The sequence below is a fragment of the Coregonus clupeaformis genome, chromosome 35 (assembly GCF_020615455.1).
Source record: "Coregonus clupeaformis isolate EN_2021a chromosome 35, ASM2061545v1, whole genome shotgun sequence".
In the NCBI taxonomy this organism is placed as follows: Eukaryota; Metazoa; Chordata; class Actinopteri; order Salmoniformes; family Salmonidae; genus Coregonus; species Coregonus clupeaformis.
The window spans coordinates 216618-235563 of NC_059226.1; the positions used below are offsets into that span (position 1 = coordinate 216618).

Consider the following 18946-nt stretch of genomic DNA (forward strand, 5'->3'; position numbering starts at 1 on the left):
CCCTGTATATGTGCTTTCTTGAGTAGGGTGACCTTGCGGGCGCTGCAGGATTTCAGTCCTTCACGGCGTAGTGTGTTACCAATTGTTTTTTTGGTGACTATGATCCCAGCTGCCTTGAGATCATTGACAAGATCCTCCTGTGTAGTTCTGGGCTGATTCCTCACCGTTCTCATGATCATTGCAACTCCACGAGGTGAGATCTTGCATGGAGCCCCAGGCCGAGGGAGATTGACAGTTATTTTGTGTTTCTTCCATTTGCTAATAATCGCACCAACTGTTGTCACCTTCTCACCAAGCTGCTTGGCGATGGTCTTGTAGCCCATTCCAGCCTTGTGTAGGTCTACAATCTTGTCCCTGACATCCTTGGAGAGCTCTTTGGTCTTGGCCATGGTGGAGAGTTTGGAATCTGATTGATTGATTGCTTCTGTGGACAGGTGTCTTTTATACAGGTAACAAACTGAGATTAGGAGCACTCCCTTTAAGAGTGTGCTCCTAATCTCAGCTCGTTACCTGTATAAAAGACACCTGGGATCCAGAAATCTTTCTGATTGAGAGGGGGTCAAATACTTATTTCCCTCATTAAAATGCAAATCAATTTATAACATTTTTGACATGCGTTTTCTGGATTTTTTTGTTATTCTGTCTCTCACTGTTCAAATAAACCTACCATTAAAATTATGGACTGATCATTTCTTTGTCAGTGGGCAAATGTACAAAATCAGCAGGGGATTGAATACTTTTTTCCCTCACTGTATATTACATTTATATATAATATTATATATATAATATTGCTTTATCATATTGCTCTACCAGGGTCGTATTCACTAGAGACCAAACGTTAGAAAACGGACTGAAACAGGAAGGGGCTATCTGAACTTGTCCAATAAGAAACACAATTTTTTTGTTTTAAAACGTTCGTCGTTGCAATATGTTTTGCTAGGGTTTGCCCTAATGAATACGTCCAGGAACAGAATCCGATGAGAGGAAGCTATTTTAGACGTAAGTTACGTCTCAAATGGCACCCTATTCCCTTTATAGTGCACTACTTTTGACCAGGGTCCATAGGGGTGTAGTCAAAATGAGTGCACTATATAGGGAATAGGGTGCGATTTGGGACTCAGACAGGCTTATTTAGTGCTGCGTGACCCTACAGGTCCTTAGATGGACACTGTATATTTGCTGCTTTATGTATCCAGCAGTCTAGTCTATGTAGTCTAAGGTTGAGCTGCTTCTAAATATATGTTGCTGTGTCAGTGTTTCCCCTATAGTCATTTAGCAGCGGCGGGCCGCGCTGCTAAATCATAGCCGTCACTCCAATTAAAAAATATATATAATATATATTTGTTATGTTTTTTTAAGAATATTAAAGCCCCCTTTAACATAAATGCACTGTAGTTTAAAGCTAGAATCCTTAGTTGCTACATCAATTTTTGATATACCCATTGATTCTTGAAGAATATAACTTATGAATGCTTCATGAGCTAAGTTCAACTGTCGTAACGATGTAAATGTAAAAACTGTATAGCCTCAAAACATTGTTACAACTCTACTTTTGATATCATAGATGGTCAGTCCTTGCACCCATAGCTCTTTCTAATTTGAGTGGTTACATTTCTCCAGGCCCATCCCTCAGCTTTTTACCAAAACAGAGGCTTGTAGAATTGCAGGAAATTAGCTTGAAAACTGCAAGATTTTCTCTCCGATGCAAAGAGGTGGGCCTTGTAAAATGTTCTTCCCCAGGGCCCGACATAGTAAAACTCCTTGTATGCTGTTTCTATCTCACTGGAGTTATGAGGGGGTCCCTGATGAATTTGCTGTTGCAAAAGGGGTCCCTGGCCTCAAGTTGGAGAACCCCTTATCTAGTATTATCCACTGTAGCCTATACACCGGCTACTGCTGCTAAAAACAGCTTCCTGGTGTGGTGCAGTGCCCATTGGCGATGGTCTATGTGCTGATGTTAACCTGGCTAGCACGCACGCACGCACACACACACACACACACACACACACACACACACACACACACACACACACACACACACTCTGCCTGGCTAGCCCATATATGTCTCCTTCAGCTTTCAGAACACACTCTGGAAGACAAGTACTCACTATGACAGATGCTAAAAGCACGTGTTCAAGACTAAGGGACGAACGCACCAGACTGTCTGTGTGTGTGTGGCGACAGAGCGAGATTGCTGGAGCATGGAGAATATACTTAGTATCTCGTGTCTGTCTCTATGAACTAGTGTCGGTCTGTAGCTGAGCTGGGTAAGGTGTAAAATGCTGATCAGCAGTCTACTACTCTATTCTCTCTACTGTAGAAGGACATACAGGCTGCCAGGCAGGAAGGCCAGTCTAAAGGCAGGAAGGCCAGTGTAAAGGCAGGAAGGCCAGTGTAAAGGCAGGAAGGCCAGCAGGAAGGCCAGTGTAAAGGCAGGAAGGCCAGTGTAAAGGCAGGAAGGCCAGTGTAAAGGCAGGAAGGCCAGTGTAAAGGCAGGAGGGCCAGTCTAAAGGCAGGAGGGCCAGTCTAAAGGCAGGAGGGCCAGTCTAAAGGCAGGAGGGCCAGTCTAAAGGCAGGAGGGCCAGTCTAAAGGCAGGAGGGCCAGTCTAAAGGCAGGAGGGCCAGTCTAAAGGCAGGAGGGCCAGTCTAAAGGCAGGAGGGCCAGTCTAAAGGCAGGAGGGCCAGTCTAAAACAGGCTATCGTTCAGGAACTGTCAGCAGCTACCACTACTACTATACCAGCTGTCTGGACTGAGGAGCTGACTGTGACCCAAAACTCAGCCTAACTAACATGTGTATGTTACAAAGAGAGAATGTTCTGAGATTTAGATATAAAGTATATACAGTATATCAGGTCTGCACAATAGCAGGTCTACAGTATAGCAGGTCTGCAGTATTGCAGGTCTACATTAGGGCTGGGAATTGCCAGGGACCTCACAATCCGATATTATCATGACATTTTCCAAATGCACAAAAAGCTTACTTCTCTCAAATTCAAAAATGTGTTTACATCCCTGTTAGTGAGCATTTCTCCTTTGCCAAGATAATCCATCCACCTGACAGATGTGGCATATCAAGAAGCTGATTAAACAGCTTACACAGGTGCACCTTGTGCTGGGGACAATAAAAGTCCACTCTAAAATGTGCAGTACACAGATGTCTCAAGTTTTGAGGGAGCATGCACTTGGCATGCTGACTGCAGGAATCTCCACCAGAGCTGTTACCAGATAATTTAATTTTAATTTCTTTACCCATAAGCCGCCTTCAACGTTGTTTGAGAGAATTTGACGTAACGTCCATCCGGCCTCTCAACCGCAGACCATGTGTATGGTGTCATGTTGGTGAGTGTTTTGCTGATGTCAACGCTGTGAACAGAGTGCCCCATGGTGGCACTGGGGTTATGGTATAGGCAGGCATAAGCTACGGACAACAAACACAATTGCATTTTATCGATGGCAATTTGAATGCACAGAGAGACCGTGACGTTGTCGTGCCATTCATCCGCCATCACCTCATGTTTCAGCATGATAATGTCACAAGGATCTGTACACAATTATTGGAAGCTGAAAATGTACCAGTTCTTCCATGGCCTGCATACTCAGCAGACATGTCACCCATTGAGCATGTTTGGGATGCTCTGGATCAACGTGTATGACAGCGTGTTCCAGATCCCGCCAATATCCAGCAACTTCGCACAGCCATTGAAGAGGAGTGGGACAACATTCCACAGCCAACAATCAACAGCCTGATCAACTCTATGCGAAGGATATGTGTCGCGCTACATGAGGCAAATGGTGGTCACACCAGATACTGACTGGTATTCTGATCCACGCCCCTACTTTTTTTTTATGGTATCTGACCAACGGATGAATATCTGTATTCCCAGTCATGTGAAATCCATAGATTAGGGCCTAATTCATTAATTAAAGTTGACTGATTAGCTTATATTAACTGTAACTCAGTAAAATCTTGGAAATTGTTGCATGTTGCGTTCATATTTATGTTAAGTATATGTGGATTGTGATTGGATACTGTGATTTTGTTGCGAGTCAACGTTCCAAACATATTGCTCACCATATTTCTGCTGCAGAGAGACGAGAGAGCCATGAGAAAATTAGTTTTGATCAGGTTATGGAAATAAATAAAAGTGCTGAAAACAAATTGTCTCCCTATTTAAAAAGAAGTTGGAGAACAAGCTATGAAGGAATATTACTGGATTTTTGGTGCAAATCATACGGTAGTATTCTTTGTGATCTATCCATGCTGTCTAGTCTGTCTGAGAGAAGCCAGGTTCCTCACCCCTCTCTGGGTAGAAGCAGGTCTGTGGTGGGGATCTAATTGGATATCTGCTCTCCTGTAAAGACGCCCTGTATCGATTCAAACACGCTCTTCTCACCCTCAAGGTCGGCTGTCGGCTTGGTGTAAGGTTTTATGGCTCACTCATAGCGCTCACTCTTTCACTCCCATCGCTCTCTCTCTCTCCTCCCCCTCTTCTCCCTCCCTCTCTCTCTCTCCCTCTCTCTCTCTCCACCCCCTCTTCTCCCTCCCTCTCTCTCTCTCCACCCCCTCTTCTCCCTCCCCCTCTCTCTCTCCACCCCCTCTTCTCCCTCTCTCTCTCTCCACCCCCTCTTCTCCCTCTCTCTCTCTCCACCCCCTCTTCTCCCTCCCCCTCTCTCTCTCCACCCCCTCTTCTCCCTCCCTCTCTCTGATGACAGTCAGGTAGATAGAGGCTGTTTAATATGAGCTGACCTCTAGTGATTTTTTTATTACATCTCATCTCAGCCTTAACTGAATCAAATGGCTACCCCTTCCCCTCCACCTCCTTCCCCTCCACCTCCTCTGCTCTCGCTGTCCTCCTCCTCTCCCTCTTCTCAGATCTGTGTAGAGGTCACCTTGAGCTTTTGTATGTGTGTTACATTTTTCACCAGGTATAGTATGTTGTCAACCATCTCCACACACCAGTGCTATGATAGGATATAGCTATGTTCTACTGCCATAGTGGTGTCATCCTGGCCCTAATACCAGTGCTATGATAGGATATAGCTATGTTCTACTGCCATAGTGGTATCATCCTGGCCCTAATACCAGTGCTATGATAGGATATAGCTATGTTCTACTGCCATAGTGGTATCATCCTGGCCCTAATACCAGTGCTATGATAGGATATAGCTATGTTCTACTGCCATAGTGGTGTCATCCTGGCCCTAATACCAGTGCTATGATAGGATATAGCTATGTTCTACTGCCATAGTGGTGTCATCCTGGCCCTAATACCAGTGCTATGATAGGATATAGCTATGTTCTACTGCCATAGTGGTATCATCCTGGCCCTAATACCAGTGCTATGATAGGATATAGCTATGTTCTACTGCCATAGTGGTATCATCCTGGCCCTAATACCAGTGCTATGATAGGATATAGCTATGTTCTACTGCCATAGTGGTATCATCCTGGCCCTAATACCAGTGCTATGATAGGATATAGCTATGTTCTACTGCCATAGTGGTATCATCCTGGCCCTAATACCAGTGCTATGATAGGATATAGCTATGTTCTACTGCCATAGTGGTGTCATCCTGGCCCTAATACCAGTGCTATGATAGGATATAGCTATGTTCTACTGCCATAGTGGTGTCATCCTGGCCCTAATACCAGTGCTATGATAGGATATAGCTATGTTCTACTGCCATAGTGGTATCATCCTGGCCCTAATACCAGTGCTATGATAGGATATAGCTATGTTCTACTGCCATAGTGGTATCATCCTGGCCCTAATACCAGTGCTATGATAGGATATAGCTATGTTCTACTGCCATAGTGGTATCATCCTGGCCCTAATACCAGTGCTATGATAGGATATAGCTATGTTCTACTGCCATAGTGGTATCATCCTGGCCCTAATACCAGTGCTATGATAGGATATAGCTATGTTCTACTGCCATAGTGGTATCATCCTGGCCCTAATACCAGTGCTATGATAGGATATAGCTATGTTCTACTGCCATAGTGGTGTCATCCTGGCCCTAATACCAGTGCTATGATAGGATATAGCTATGTTCTACTGCCATAGTGGTATCATCCTGGCCCTAATACCAGTGCTATGATAGGATATAGTTAGGGGCTAGTGCCTGGTTTCAGCTCCTAACTCCTACCTCATGGTGCTCACAGATCAAATAAATAATACTCAATATGTCATGTCATTTGCTCTAAGCTCAAGCTTTCTAGAGACATCATAAAACATGCATTATAATAAGAATGTTTATTTTCTTTCCCCCTACAGTGGGTATGAAGGGTATATGATTAAGCACAGTGGCACTTTAACATGACTAACATCTCTCTCTCTCTCTCTCTCTCTCTCTCTCTCTCTCTCTCTCTCTCTCTCTCTCTCTTCTTCCTTTCTCTCTCTCTCTTCTTCCTTTCTCTCTCTCTCTCTCTCTCTCTCTCTCCTTTCTTTCTCTTCCTCTCTCTCTCTCCTTCCTCTCTCTCTCTCTCTCCCCCTACAGTGGGTATCCCAACCATAAAGTGGTGTGGGGCGGAGGGGGACTACAACGTGATGGTGATGGAGCTGTTAGGACCTAGTCTGGAGGACCTGTTCAACTTCTGCTCGCGCAAGTTCTCCCTCAAGACTGTCCTGCTGCTGGCTGACCAGATGGTAAGAGACTGGCGTGCGTTGGCGGAGGCAGGGTGCGTGGGAGTCTGAGGGTACAGTACCACCTGTCTTGAATGACACTGGCCAACTCTTAACTCTGCCTCCATTCAGAATGTTAGGAAGCCTTGTCCCACTGTGACCATGCAGCCCTTTCAGGCTGGTGTAGAAGCACCTCCTGGGTGGCATCATGACTCTATTTGCATTGTGTGTCAGGTTTGCATTGCGGACTGTGGGATGATTGAGTGCATGAGGTCACTACATTCTCCTTGTTAGTTTCTCCCCATCCTGTTTTTGATTTATTAGGGTCCCCATTAGCCGACGCCAATGGCGACAGCTAGTCTTACTGGGGTCCGACACATTACAGACAAAATACTTTACCATTTACATACATTTAAAAACATCAACATGTAGTGTGTGTGTGTGCATCTATCAGTTCCACATGCATGTCAGTACATACACACAACAGGTAGGTCACACTGTTGAACCAGTCAGATGGGACTAGTCTGGATCATAAAGTCATTTATTCAGTTGACTGTCCTAAGCCAATCTACATTGATAGTACAGTGGTGTCACAGTTAGCCAGCTAAAATAGTTTACAGTTAGTTAGCAATTAGGGATGTAACGATTCAATGTTTAAGTATGCATCGGTCAGAAAAGCGATTCAAACATGTTTTTGGTTCATGTTACGTTCTTTCTACCTTCCCGAAAATACCTTTTATCTTTTGTGACAACTGATGTGTCAAACTGCATGGGACTGTGTTGACATCATTGATCTACAAGTCGTTTTGCATGCCGGACAACCCCTGGCGATATCCGTAGCTTTGGTCAAACACCGTTATGGTGTATGTAGGGATATTCCAATAAGGGAAACTGGGCATCTACCACCCCACTATCAGTTAGCGATTTCAGATCAAACATTGCTATCACAACTTTTGAAATCACCACCACCCACTAATTCATTTGTAATTTTTGCGGATTAAAAGTGAATATATATAGCACAATTTAGGGATTTCACCCCCGTCTCATAATGGAATGGTTTAGACCGTTTGGAAGTTTATAATACCAGAAGACTCTGAGAGAGCTTCTACCAGGTGTTCTCCAGTTGTTTATAATACCAGGTGTCTCGGGTTGTTTCTAATACCAGGTGTTCTCCAGTTGTTTATAATACCAGGTGTCTCGGGTTGTTTATAATACCAGGTGTTCTCCAGTTGTTTATAATACCAGGTGTCTCGGGTTGTTTATAATACCAAGTGTCTCGGGTTGTTTATAATACCAGGTGTCTCCAGTTGTTTATAATACCAGGTGTTCTCCAGTTGTTTATAATACCAGGTGTCTCGGGTTGTTTATAATACCAGGTGTCTCGGGTTGTTTATAATACCAGGTGTCTCGGGTTGTTTATAATACCAGGTGTTCTCCAGTTGTTTATAATACCAGGTGTCTCGGGTTGTTTATAATACCAGGTGTCTCGGGTTGTTTATAATACCAGGTGTTCTCCAGTTGTTTATAATACCAGGTGTCTCGGGTTGTTTATAATACCAAGTGTCTCGGGTTGTTTATAATACCAGGTGTCTCCAGTTGTTTATAATACCAGGTGTTCTCCAGTTGTTTATAATACCAGGTGTCTCAGGTTGTTTATAATACCAGGTGTCTCGGGTTGTTTATAATACCAGGTGTCTCGGGTTGTTTATAATACCAGGTGTCTCGGGTTGTTTATAATACCAGGTGTCTCGGGTTGTTTATAATACCAGGTGTCTCGGGTTGTTTATAATACCAGGTGTCTCGGGTTGTTTATAATACCAGGTGTCTCGGGTTGTTTATAATACCAGGTGTCTCCAGTTGTTTATAATACCAGGTGTCTCCAGTTGTTTATAATACCAGGTGTCTCGGGTTGTTTATAATACCATGTGTCTCGCTAGCTATTATTGATCAAGCTCTCTCCTCTCCAGATCAGACTAGCTGTTATTGATCAAGCTCTCTCCTCTCCAGATCAGACTAGCTGTTATTGATCAAGCTCTCTCCTCTCCAGATCAGACTAGCTGTTATTGATCAAGCTCTCTCCTCTCCAGATCAGACTAGCTGTTATTGATCAAGCTCTCTCCTCTCCAGATCAGACTAGCTGTTATTGATCAAGCTCTCTCCTCTCCAGATCAGCCGTATAGAGTACATCCACTCTAAGAACTTCATCCACAGAGATGTGAAGCCAGACAACTTCCTGATGGGCCTGGGCAAGAAGGGAAACCTGGTGTACATCATCGACTTTGGCCTGGCCAAGAAATACCGAGACGCCCGCACACACCAGCACATCCCCTACCGCGAGAACAAGAACCTGACTGGCACCGCACGCTACGCATCCATCAACACACACCTGGGAATCGGTAGGATATAGACACTATATATACAAAAGTATGTGGACACCCCTTCAAATTAGTGGATTCGGTTATTTCAGCCACACCCGTTGCTGACCGGTGTATTAAATCGAGCACACAGCCTTACAATCTCCATAGACACCTCCATAACTTGCTACATTTGCACACACTGTATATATATTTTCTGTTGTATTTTTGGCTTTATGTTTTGTTTTACCCCATATGTAACTCTATGTTGTTTTTATTGCACTGCTTTGCTTTATCTTGGCCAGGTCGCAGTTGTAAATGAGAACTTGTTCTCAACTGGCCTACCTGATTAAATAAAGGTTAAAAAAAACATTGGCAGTAGAATGGCCTTACTGAAGATCTCAGTGACTTTCAACGTGGCACTGACATAGGATGCCACCTTTCCAACAAGTCCGTTCGTCAAATTTCTGCCCTGCTAGAGCTGCCCTGGTCAACTGTAAGTGCTGTTATTGTGACTTGGAAACGTCTAGGAGCAACAACGGCTCAGCCGCAAAGTGGTAGGCCACACAAGCTCACAGAACGGGACCGCTGAAGCGCATAGCGTGTAAAAATCGTCTGTCCTCGGTTGCAACACTCACTACCTCTGGAAGCAACGTCAGCACAATAACTGTTCATCGGGAGCTTCGTGAAATGGGTTACCATGGCCGAGCATCCGCACACAAGCCTAAGATCACCATGTGCAAAGCCAAGCATCGGCTGAAGTGGTGTAAAGCTCGCCACCATTGGACTCTGGAGCAGTGGAAACGCGTTCTCTGGAGTGATGAATCACAATTCACTATCTGGCAGGACGCTGGACAAATCTGGGTTTGGCGAATGCCAGGAGAAAGCTACCTGCCCCAATGCATAGTGCCAACTGTAAAGTTTGGTGGAGGAGGAATAATGGTCTGGGGCTGTTTTTCATGGTTCGGGCTAGGCCCCTTAGTTCCAGTGAAAGTAAATCTTAACGCTACAGCATACAATGACATTCTAGACGATTCTGTTCTTCCAACTTGGTGGGAACGGTTTGGGGACGACCCTTTCCTGTTTACGTATGACAATGCCCCCGTACACAAAGCGAGGTCCATACAGAAATGGTTTGTCGAGATCAGTGTGGAAGAACTTGACTGACATGCACAGAGCCCTGACCTCAACCCCATCAAACACCTTTGGGATGAATTGGAACGCCGACTGCGAGCCAGGCGTAATTGCCCAACATCAGTGCCGACCTTACCAATGCTCATGGCTGAATGGAAGCAAGTCCCCGCAGCAATGTTCCAACATCTAGTGGAAAGCCTTCCCAGCAGGTGTCCACATACTATATATGCTAGTTACACACACACACCTTGGAACAGGTACGCCACACACAACATAAACACCCTGACCCTCTCTCTCTTCTCTCTCTCTTCTCCCTCTCTCTCCCTCCTCTCCCTCCTCTCTCTCTCTCTCTCTTCTCCCTGTCTCTCTCTCTCCTCCCTCTCTCTCTTCTCCCTGTCTCTCTCTTCTCGCTGTCTCTCTCTTCTCCCTGTCTCCCTCTCTCCCTCCTCCCTCTTCTCGCTCTCTTCTCCCTGTGTCTCTCTCCCCCCCTCCTCTCTCCTCTACAGAGCAGTCTCGTCGTGATGACCTGGAGTCTCTTGGTTATGTCCTGATGTACTTCAACCTGGGCAGTCTGCCCTGGCAGGGCCTGAAGGCAGCCACCAAGAGACAGAAGTACGAACGCATCAGTGAGAAGAAGATGTCGACCCCCATCGAGGTCCTCTGCAAGGGATACCCATGTGAGTAGCTGAAAGACCTGACTGGTTGGAAGTTGATGGATTTTCTGAAGTCAAAACATGTCGTTTTTGCATAGTAGATCCTTGTACATATAGAATTTCCACTCCCATTCTTTTAAAGTGGATAGCTCTAATGTGGTCCAAAATGGTATGGATAGGGTTAGGAGTTTTTCCTGAGCATGTGACCTAACCAGGAAGAAAATGGATCAGATTCAGATGATGATCGACTCAGTATTTGTTTGTAGTGTATATCTTGTTGTCTTGGGGCAGCCCATGAGACTAGATTATTCACATTCAGGGGCAGCCCATGAGACTAGATGGATTCACATTCAGGGGCAGCCCATGAGACTAGATGGATTCACATTCAGGGGCAGCCCATGAGACTAGATGATTCACATTCAGGGGCAGCCCATGAGACTAGATTATTCGCATTCAGGGGCAGCCCATGAGACTAGAAGGATTCACATTCAGGGGCAGCCCATGAGACTAGAAGGATTCACATTCAGGGGAAGCCCATGAGACTAGATGGATTCACATTCAGGGGCAGCCCATGAGACTAGATGGATTCACATTCAGGCATTTGATTCCACATAATTGTTATACAACTAGATGTATGTAAGCCCTCTTGTTTCTCCTCTCAGCGGAGTTTGCCACGTACCTGAACTTCTGCCGTTCTCTGCGGTTCGATGACAAGCCGGACTACTCGTACCTCAGACAGCTGTTCAGAAACCTGTTCCACAGACAGGGCTTCTCCTACGACTACGTCTTCGACTGGAACATGCTTAAGTTCGTGAGTAACGTCTCTGTTACATCTGATTCATACCCTTCATTACATTGATTCAGGCCATCTGATTCATCCCCTTCATTACATTGATTCAGGCTATCTGATTCATACCCTTCATTACATTGATTCAGGCCATCTGATTCATACCCTTCATTACATTGATTCAGGCTGGAATCTTTTCATCACAATAATATCTCCTTTCTCCTGAAGTGTACAGTCATTCAGTACTTCCCACTAATCTGAAAGCATTGGACTGGTGGAGACATGACTGGATTGGTGGAGACATGACTTAGTGGGAGTTTCCACTGTATTTCTTATACCATTTTATTTCAAATCAGTGAAGTGAAGTGAACCAGTGCACACTTTATGAGGAAGGAGAGATAATTGAGACATAGCCCTGGACTGTCCAAGGTGGCCATTTTGTTGGTCTACTGATAGCAGTGGTGTCCCTGGCAACGGCAGCCATTTTGAATCGATAAGATCCAGTTGTGTTTCTGTGATAGGGAAGGGTTGGGAGGTGGGAAAGTGTGTGAGCAGGGTGTTTATTTCTCTCTGTGTACAGGGTGCTAACAGGGCAGCGGAGGATGCAGAGAGGGAGAGGAGAGCCGGTGAGGACAGACTGAGGCAGGGACAGGCCAGGGCCCCTGCAGGGGCCAGGGGGATCCCCTCCGCCTCCGGACGAGCCAGAGGAGCACAGGACGCAGCCGCACCCGCACCCCTCACACCCACCTCACACACAGGTTAGTGAAAACACACCTCACACCCACCTCACACACAGGTTAGTGAAAACACACCTCACACCCACCTCACACACAGGTTAGTGAAAACACACCTCACACCCACCTCACACACAGGTTAGTGAAAACACACCTCACATAAGTGAAGACTCGCACCACACCCGCCTCACATACATACCTCACACACAGGTCTGATATGCTACACACACACACACACACCACGTACACACACCACGTATAGCCAAGCGCTCACACCAGTGCATCACATGCTCCTTGTTCAAGATAGACCCTGTACAGATACATTGACTTCAAAACAACTGCGTGAACATGATTATTCCGGAAAGAATAGCTCTAGGTATTGCCAGGCTAGTGAACAGGCAGTCTGTGAGGTGTAGAGACATGCTGACATATAAAACCCTGAGGACACACACAGTCAGTCCTCACACTGATGTCGAATACTGACATCCACTATCATTTCAACAGCCAGCTAACGCAGAACATGAGCTGACACGCACACGAGCTGACGAACGCACGCATGCTCACGTACACACACACACACACTCCTTGTAAATTGTGACCATCAAACAGCCTGTGCGTGTGTGTGTGTGTGTGTGTGTGTGTGTGTGTGTGTGGCATAGCTGAAAGGCCTTGTGAAGCCAACAGCAGTGTCATTAAATCAGTCCAGTGATCAAAGGCAAGTGGTCTGATGTGTGTCTCAAAGCCCTGTTAGAATTCACCAGGAAAGGTGCTACTGTCTGTTGATCACCCCCTCCAGAACAGCACTGACTGAATTGGTTAAATAAAGGTTGGAAAAATACAACAAAGTAGTCCGTAAAGTGTGTGTGTGTGTCTCTCTCTAACCCCAGGTGTCTGTTCCCTATCCCAGGTATGGAGCGAGAGGTGTGTCTCTCTCTAACCCCAGGTGTCTGTCCCCTATCCCAGGTATGGAGCGAGAGGTGTGTCTCTCTCTAACCCCAGGTGTCTGTTCCTATCCCAGGTATGGAGCGAGAGGTGTCTCTCTAACCCCAGGTGTCTGTCCCCTATCCCAGGTATGGAGCGAGAGGTGTCTCTCTCTAACCCCAGGTGTCTGTTCCCTATCCCAGGTATGGAGCGAGAGGTGTGTCTCTAACCCCAGGTGTCTGTTCCCTATCCCAGGTATGGAGCGAGAGGTCTCTCTCTAACCCCAGGTGTCTGTTCCCTATCCCAGGTATGGAGCGAGAGGTGTGTCTCTCTCTAACCCCAGGTGTCTGTTCCCTATCCCAGGTATGGAGCGAGAGGTCTCTCTCTAACCCCAGGTGTCTGTCCCCTATCCCAGGTATGGAGCGAGAGGTGTCTCTCTAACCCCAGGTGTCTGTTCCCTATCCCAGGTATGGAGCGTGTGGTGTGTCTCTAACCCCAGGTGTCTGTTCCCTATCCCAGGTATGGAGCGAGAGGTCTCTCTCTAACCCCAGGTGTCTGTCCCCTATCCCAGGTATGGAGCGAGAGGTGTCTCTCTAACCCCAGGTGTCTGTTCCCTATCCCAGGTATGGAGCGAGAGGTGTCTCTCTCTAACCCCAGGTGTCTGTTCCCTATCCCAGGTATGGAGCGAGAGGTGTGTCTCTAACCCCAGGTGTCTGTTCCCTATCCCAGGTATGGAGCGAGAGGTGTCTCTCTAACCCCAGGTGTCTGTTCCCTATCCCAGGTATGGAGCGTGTGGTGTGTCTCTAACCCCAGGTGTCTGTCCCCTATCCCAGGTATGGAGCGTGTGGTGTGTCTCTAACCCCAGGTGTCTGTTCCCTATCCCAGGTATGGAGCGTGTGGTGTGTCTCTAACCCCAGGTGTCTGTCCCCTATCCCAGGTATGGAGCGTGTGGTGTGTCTCTAACCCCAGGTGTCTGTTCCCTATCCCAGGTATGGAGCGAGAGGTGTCTCTCTCTAACCCCAGGTGTCTGTTCCCTATCCCAGGTATGGAGCGAGAGGTGTGTCTCTAACCCCAGGTGTCTGTTCCCTATCCCAGGTATGGAGCGAGAGGTGTGTCTCTAACCCCAGGTGTCTGTTCCCTATCCCAGGTATGGAGCGAGAGGTGTGTCTCTAACCCCAGGTGTCTGTTCCCTATCCCAGGTATGGAGCGAGAGGTGTCTCTCTCTAACCCCAGGTGTCTGTCCCCTATCCCAGGTATGGAGCGAGAGGTGTCTCTCTCTAACCCCAGGTGTCTGTCCCCTATCCCAGGTATGGAGCGAGAGGTGTCTCTCTCTAACCCCAGGTGTCTGTCCCCTATCCCAGGTATGGAGCGAGAGGTGTCTCTCTCTAACCCCAGGTGTCTGTCCCCTATCCCAGGTATGGAGCGTGAGGTGTCTCTCTCTAACCCCAGGTGTCTGTCCCCTATCCCAGGTATGGAGCGTGAGGTGTCTCTCTAACCCCAGGTGTCTGTTCCCTATCCCAGGTATGGAGCGAGAGGTGTCTCTCTCTAACCCCAGGTGTCTGTTCCCTATCCCAGGTATGGAGCGAGAGGTGTCTCTCTCTAACCCCAGGTGTCTGTCCCCTATCCCAGGTATGGAGCGTGTGGTGTGTCTCTCTCTAACCCCAGGTGTCTGTTCCCTATCCCAGGTATGGAGCGAGAGGTGTGTCTCTAACCCCAGGTGTCTGTTCCCTATCCCAGGTATGGAGCGAGAGGTCTCTCTCTAACCCCAGGTGTCTGTCCCCTATCCCAGGTATGGAGCGAGAGGTGTGTCTCTCTCTAACCCCAGGTGTCTGTCCCCTATCCCAGGTATGGAGCGTGTGGTGTGTCTCTCTCTAACCCCAGGTGTCTGTCCCCTATCCCAGGTATGGAGCGTGTGGTGTGTCTCTAACCCCAGGTGTCTGTTCCCTATCCCAGGTATGGAGCGAGAGGTGTGTCTCTAACCACAGGTGTCTGTCCCCTATCCCAGGTATGGAGCGAGAGGTCTCTCTCTAACCCCAGGTGTCTGTCCCCTATCCCAGGTATGGAGCGAGAGGTGTGTCTCTAACCCCAGGTGTCTGTCCCCTATCCCAGGTATGGAGCGAGAGGTGTCTCTCTCTAACCCCAGGTGTCTGTCCCCTATCCCAGGTATGGAGCGAGAGGTGTGTCTCTAACCCCAGGTGTCTGTTCCCTATCCCAGGTATGGAGCGAGAGGTGTCTCTCTCTAACCCCAGGTGTCTGTCCCCTATCCCAGGTATGGAGCGAGAGGTGTGTCTCTCTAACCCCAGGTGTCTGTTCCCTATCCCAGGTATGGAGCGAGAGGTGTGTCTCTAACCCCAGGTGTCTGTTCCCTATCCCAGGTATGGAGCGAGAGGTGTGTCTCTCTAACCCCAGGTGTCTGTCCCCTATCCCAGGTATGGAGCGAGAGGTGTCTCTCTCTAACCCCAGGTGTCTGTTCCCTATCCCAGGTATGGAGCGAGAGGTGTGTCTCTCTCTAACCCCAGGTGTCTGTTCCCTATCCCAGGTATGGAGCGAGAGGTGTGTCTCTAACCCCAGGTGTCTGTTCCCTATCCCAGGTATGGAGCGAGAGGTGTCTCTCTCTAACCCCAGGTGTCTGTTCCCTATCCCAGGTATGGAGCGAGAGGTGTCTCTCTCTAACCCCAGGTGTCTGTTCCCTATCCCAGGTATGGAGCGAGAGGTGTGTCTCTCTCTAACCCCAGGTGTCTGTTCCCTATCCCAGGTATGGAGCGAGAGGTGTGTCTCTCTCTAACCCCAGGTGTCTGTTCCCTATCCCAGGTATGGAGCGAGAGGTGTGTCTCTAACCCCAGGTGTCTGTTCCCTATCCCAGGTATGGAGCGAGAGGTGTCTCTCTCTAACCCCAGGTGTCTGTCCCCTATCCCAGGTATGGAGCGTGTGGTGTGTCTCTAACCCCAGGTGTCTGTTCCCTATCCCAGGTATGGAGCGTGTGGTGTGTCTCTAACCCCAGGTGTCTGTCCCCTATCCCAGGTATGGAGCGTGTGGTGTGTCTCTAACCACAGGTGTCTGTCCCCTATCCCAGGTATGGAGCGAGAGGTCTCTCTCTAACCCCAGGTGTCTGTCCCCTATCCCAGGTATGGAGCGAGAGGTGTGTCTCTAACCCCAGGTGTCTGTTCCCTATCCCAGGTATGGAGCGAGAGGTGTGTCTCTCTAACCCCAGGTGTCTGTTCCCTATCCCAGGTATGGAGCGAGAGGTGTGTCTCTAACCCCAGGTGTCTGTTCCCTATCCCAGGTATGGAGCGAGAGGTGTGTCTCTCTAACCCCAGGTGTCTGTTCCCTATCCCAGGTATGGAGCGAGAGGTGTCTCTCTCTCTAACCCCAGGTGTCTGTTCCCTATCCCAGGTATGGAGCGAGAGGTGTCTCTCTTAACCCCAGGTGTCTGTTCCCTATCCCAGGTATGGAGCGAGAGGTGTGTCTCTCTCTAACCCCAGGTGTCTGTTCCCTATCCCAGGTATGGAGCGAGAGGTGTGTCTCTAACCCCAGGTGTCTGTTCCCTATCCCAGGTATGGAGGGAGAGGTGTGTCTCTAACCCCAGGTGTCTGTTCCCTATCCCAGGTATGGAGCGAGAGGTGTCTCTCTCTAACCCCAGGTGTCTGTCCCCTATCCCAGGTATGGAGCGAGAGGTGTGCTCTCTCTAACCCCAGGTGTCTGTTCCCTATCCCAGGTATGGAGCGAGAGGTGTGTCTCTCTCTAACCCCAGGTGTCTGTCCCCTATCCCAGGTATGGAGCGTGTGGTGTGTCTCTCTCTAACCCCAGGTGTCTGTCCCCTATCCCAGGTATGGAGCGTGTGGTGTGTCTCTCTCTAACCCCAGGTGTCTGTCCCCTATCCCAGGTATGGAGCGAGAGGTGTCTCTCTCTAACCCCAGGTGTCTGTCCCCTATCCCAGGTATGGAGCGAGAGGTGTGTCTCTCTCTAACCCCAGGTGTCTGTCCCCTATCCCAGGTATGGAGCGTGTGGTGTGTCTCTCTCTAACCCCAGGTGTCTGTCCCCTATCCCAGGTATGGAGCGAGAGGTGTGTCTCTCTCTAACCCCAGGTGTCTGTTCCCTATCCCAGGTATGGAGCGTGTGGTGTGTCTCTCTCTAACCCCAGGTGTCTGTCCCCTATCCCAGGTATGGAGCGTGTGGTGTGTCTCTAACCCCAGGTGTCTGTCCCCTATCCCAGGTATGGAGCGTGTGGTGTGTCTCTAACCCCAGGTGTCTGTCCCCTATCCCAGGTATGGAGCGAGAGGTGTCTCTCTCTAACTCCAGGTGTCTGTTCCCTATCCCAGGTATGGAGCGAGAGGTGTGTCTCTCTCTAACCCCAGGTGTCTGTCCCCTATCCCAGGTATGGAGCGAGAGGTGTGTCTCTAACCCCAGGTGTCTGTCCCCTATCCCAGGTATGGAGCGAGAGGTGTCTCTCTCTAACCCCAGGTGTCTGTTCCCTATCCCAGGTATGGAGCGAGAGAGGAAGGTGAGCATGCGTCTTCACCGTGGAGCTCCAGTCAACATCTCCTCCTCAGACCTGACTGGACGACAGGACTCACGCATGTCCACCTCACAGGTAAAGACTCACACACACTTCTCACAGGTCTGAAAACAACGTCATGTTTCTAGCCCTGTTCTATTGTTTTAAGTTCATCGTTCCTTTTCAACTATCACTCATGGCACTAACGATCAACACCACAGGAATGTGAAGCGTTTTTCACTGGCATCATAACATGGCTGTAATGTTGCAGGGTGTCAGTGTTTTCCCTATATTCATTTAGCAGTGGCGGGCTGCCGCTCTAAAGTAAAAACATCTGAAAATCAGTTTTGGGATGGTGAAACGTTTTCAGTGAACATAAAAGACTAAAAGCAGATGTGTGTGTGTGTGTGTGTATGTATGTGTGTGTGTGTGTGTGTGTGTGTGTGTGTGTGTGTATGTAGAGTAATATATATTTTAAATAAGATCTTCTTTGAGAACTAAGAGTAGCTGCTGCCTAAAGACAAAACGAACAATCACCAAAATACAAACTACACAGTCAGGGAGAATCAACCATAAAAAAAAATATTTTTTATTTTTATTTAACCTTTATTTAACTAGGCAAGTCAGTTTAGAACAAATTCTTATTTACAATGACGGCCTACACCAGCCAAACCCGGACGACGCTGAGCCAATTGTGCGCCGCCCTATGGGACTCCCAATTAAGGCCAGTTGTGATACAGCCTGGAATCGAACCAGGGGGTCTGTAGTGACGCCTCAAGCACTGAGGTGCATTGCCTTAGACCACTGAGCCACTCGGGAGTATATATATATATATATATATATATATATAATGTATATATAATGGCATATGGCCCACATTTTCATTTAGTTATAATGTTTGAGTCAATCAGATGGCATAAGAACACAGCATAAGGCAAATTGTGTAGAACTGCAGTAAACTAAAGGTCTGGGTGTGGCTCATAGACGGGGTCTGAAACTCCAACATGATGGACCTCTGTGAATAAGCAGTGGAATGGTTAGAGAAATATTTCTGTGCTTGTTCATAGTGGTTGGCCTAAGCAAAGCACCGCTCCAATCAAAGAATCTGTGAGCATCTAGCTAGTTTAGTTTATACTGACCCTCATGACGAGCAGTCGCTGGCGTGATCGCTGTGTGACTGGTAACACCATATGGCTAAGCTGGCTGACTGTTGGCATGAACAGGGTGAGGGGATCATGCTG

At 47.9% G+C, this 18946-nt stretch overlaps 1 protein-coding gene across 1 annotated transcript in view; it reads left to right on the forward strand.

Moving 5' to 3' along the window:
* The window catches only part of LOC121551499 (casein kinase I-like), a 71601-nt gene that overhangs the window by 43907 nt on the left and 8748 nt on the right, over positions 1 to 18946 (forward strand). Inside the window, exons 3-8 of the mRNA XM_045210728.1 lie at positions 6503 to 6651; positions 8795 to 9023; positions 10622 to 10792; positions 11431 to 11579; positions 12136 to 12313; positions 17692 to 17801. Of these exons, the coding sequence (XP_045066663.1) occupies positions 6503 to 6651; positions 8795 to 9023; positions 10622 to 10792; positions 11431 to 11579; positions 12136 to 12313; positions 17692 to 17801 (986 nt within the window). The remainder of the gene's footprint in view (positions 1 to 6502; positions 6652 to 8794; positions 9024 to 10621; positions 10793 to 11430; positions 11580 to 12135; positions 12314 to 17691; positions 17802 to 18946) is intronic.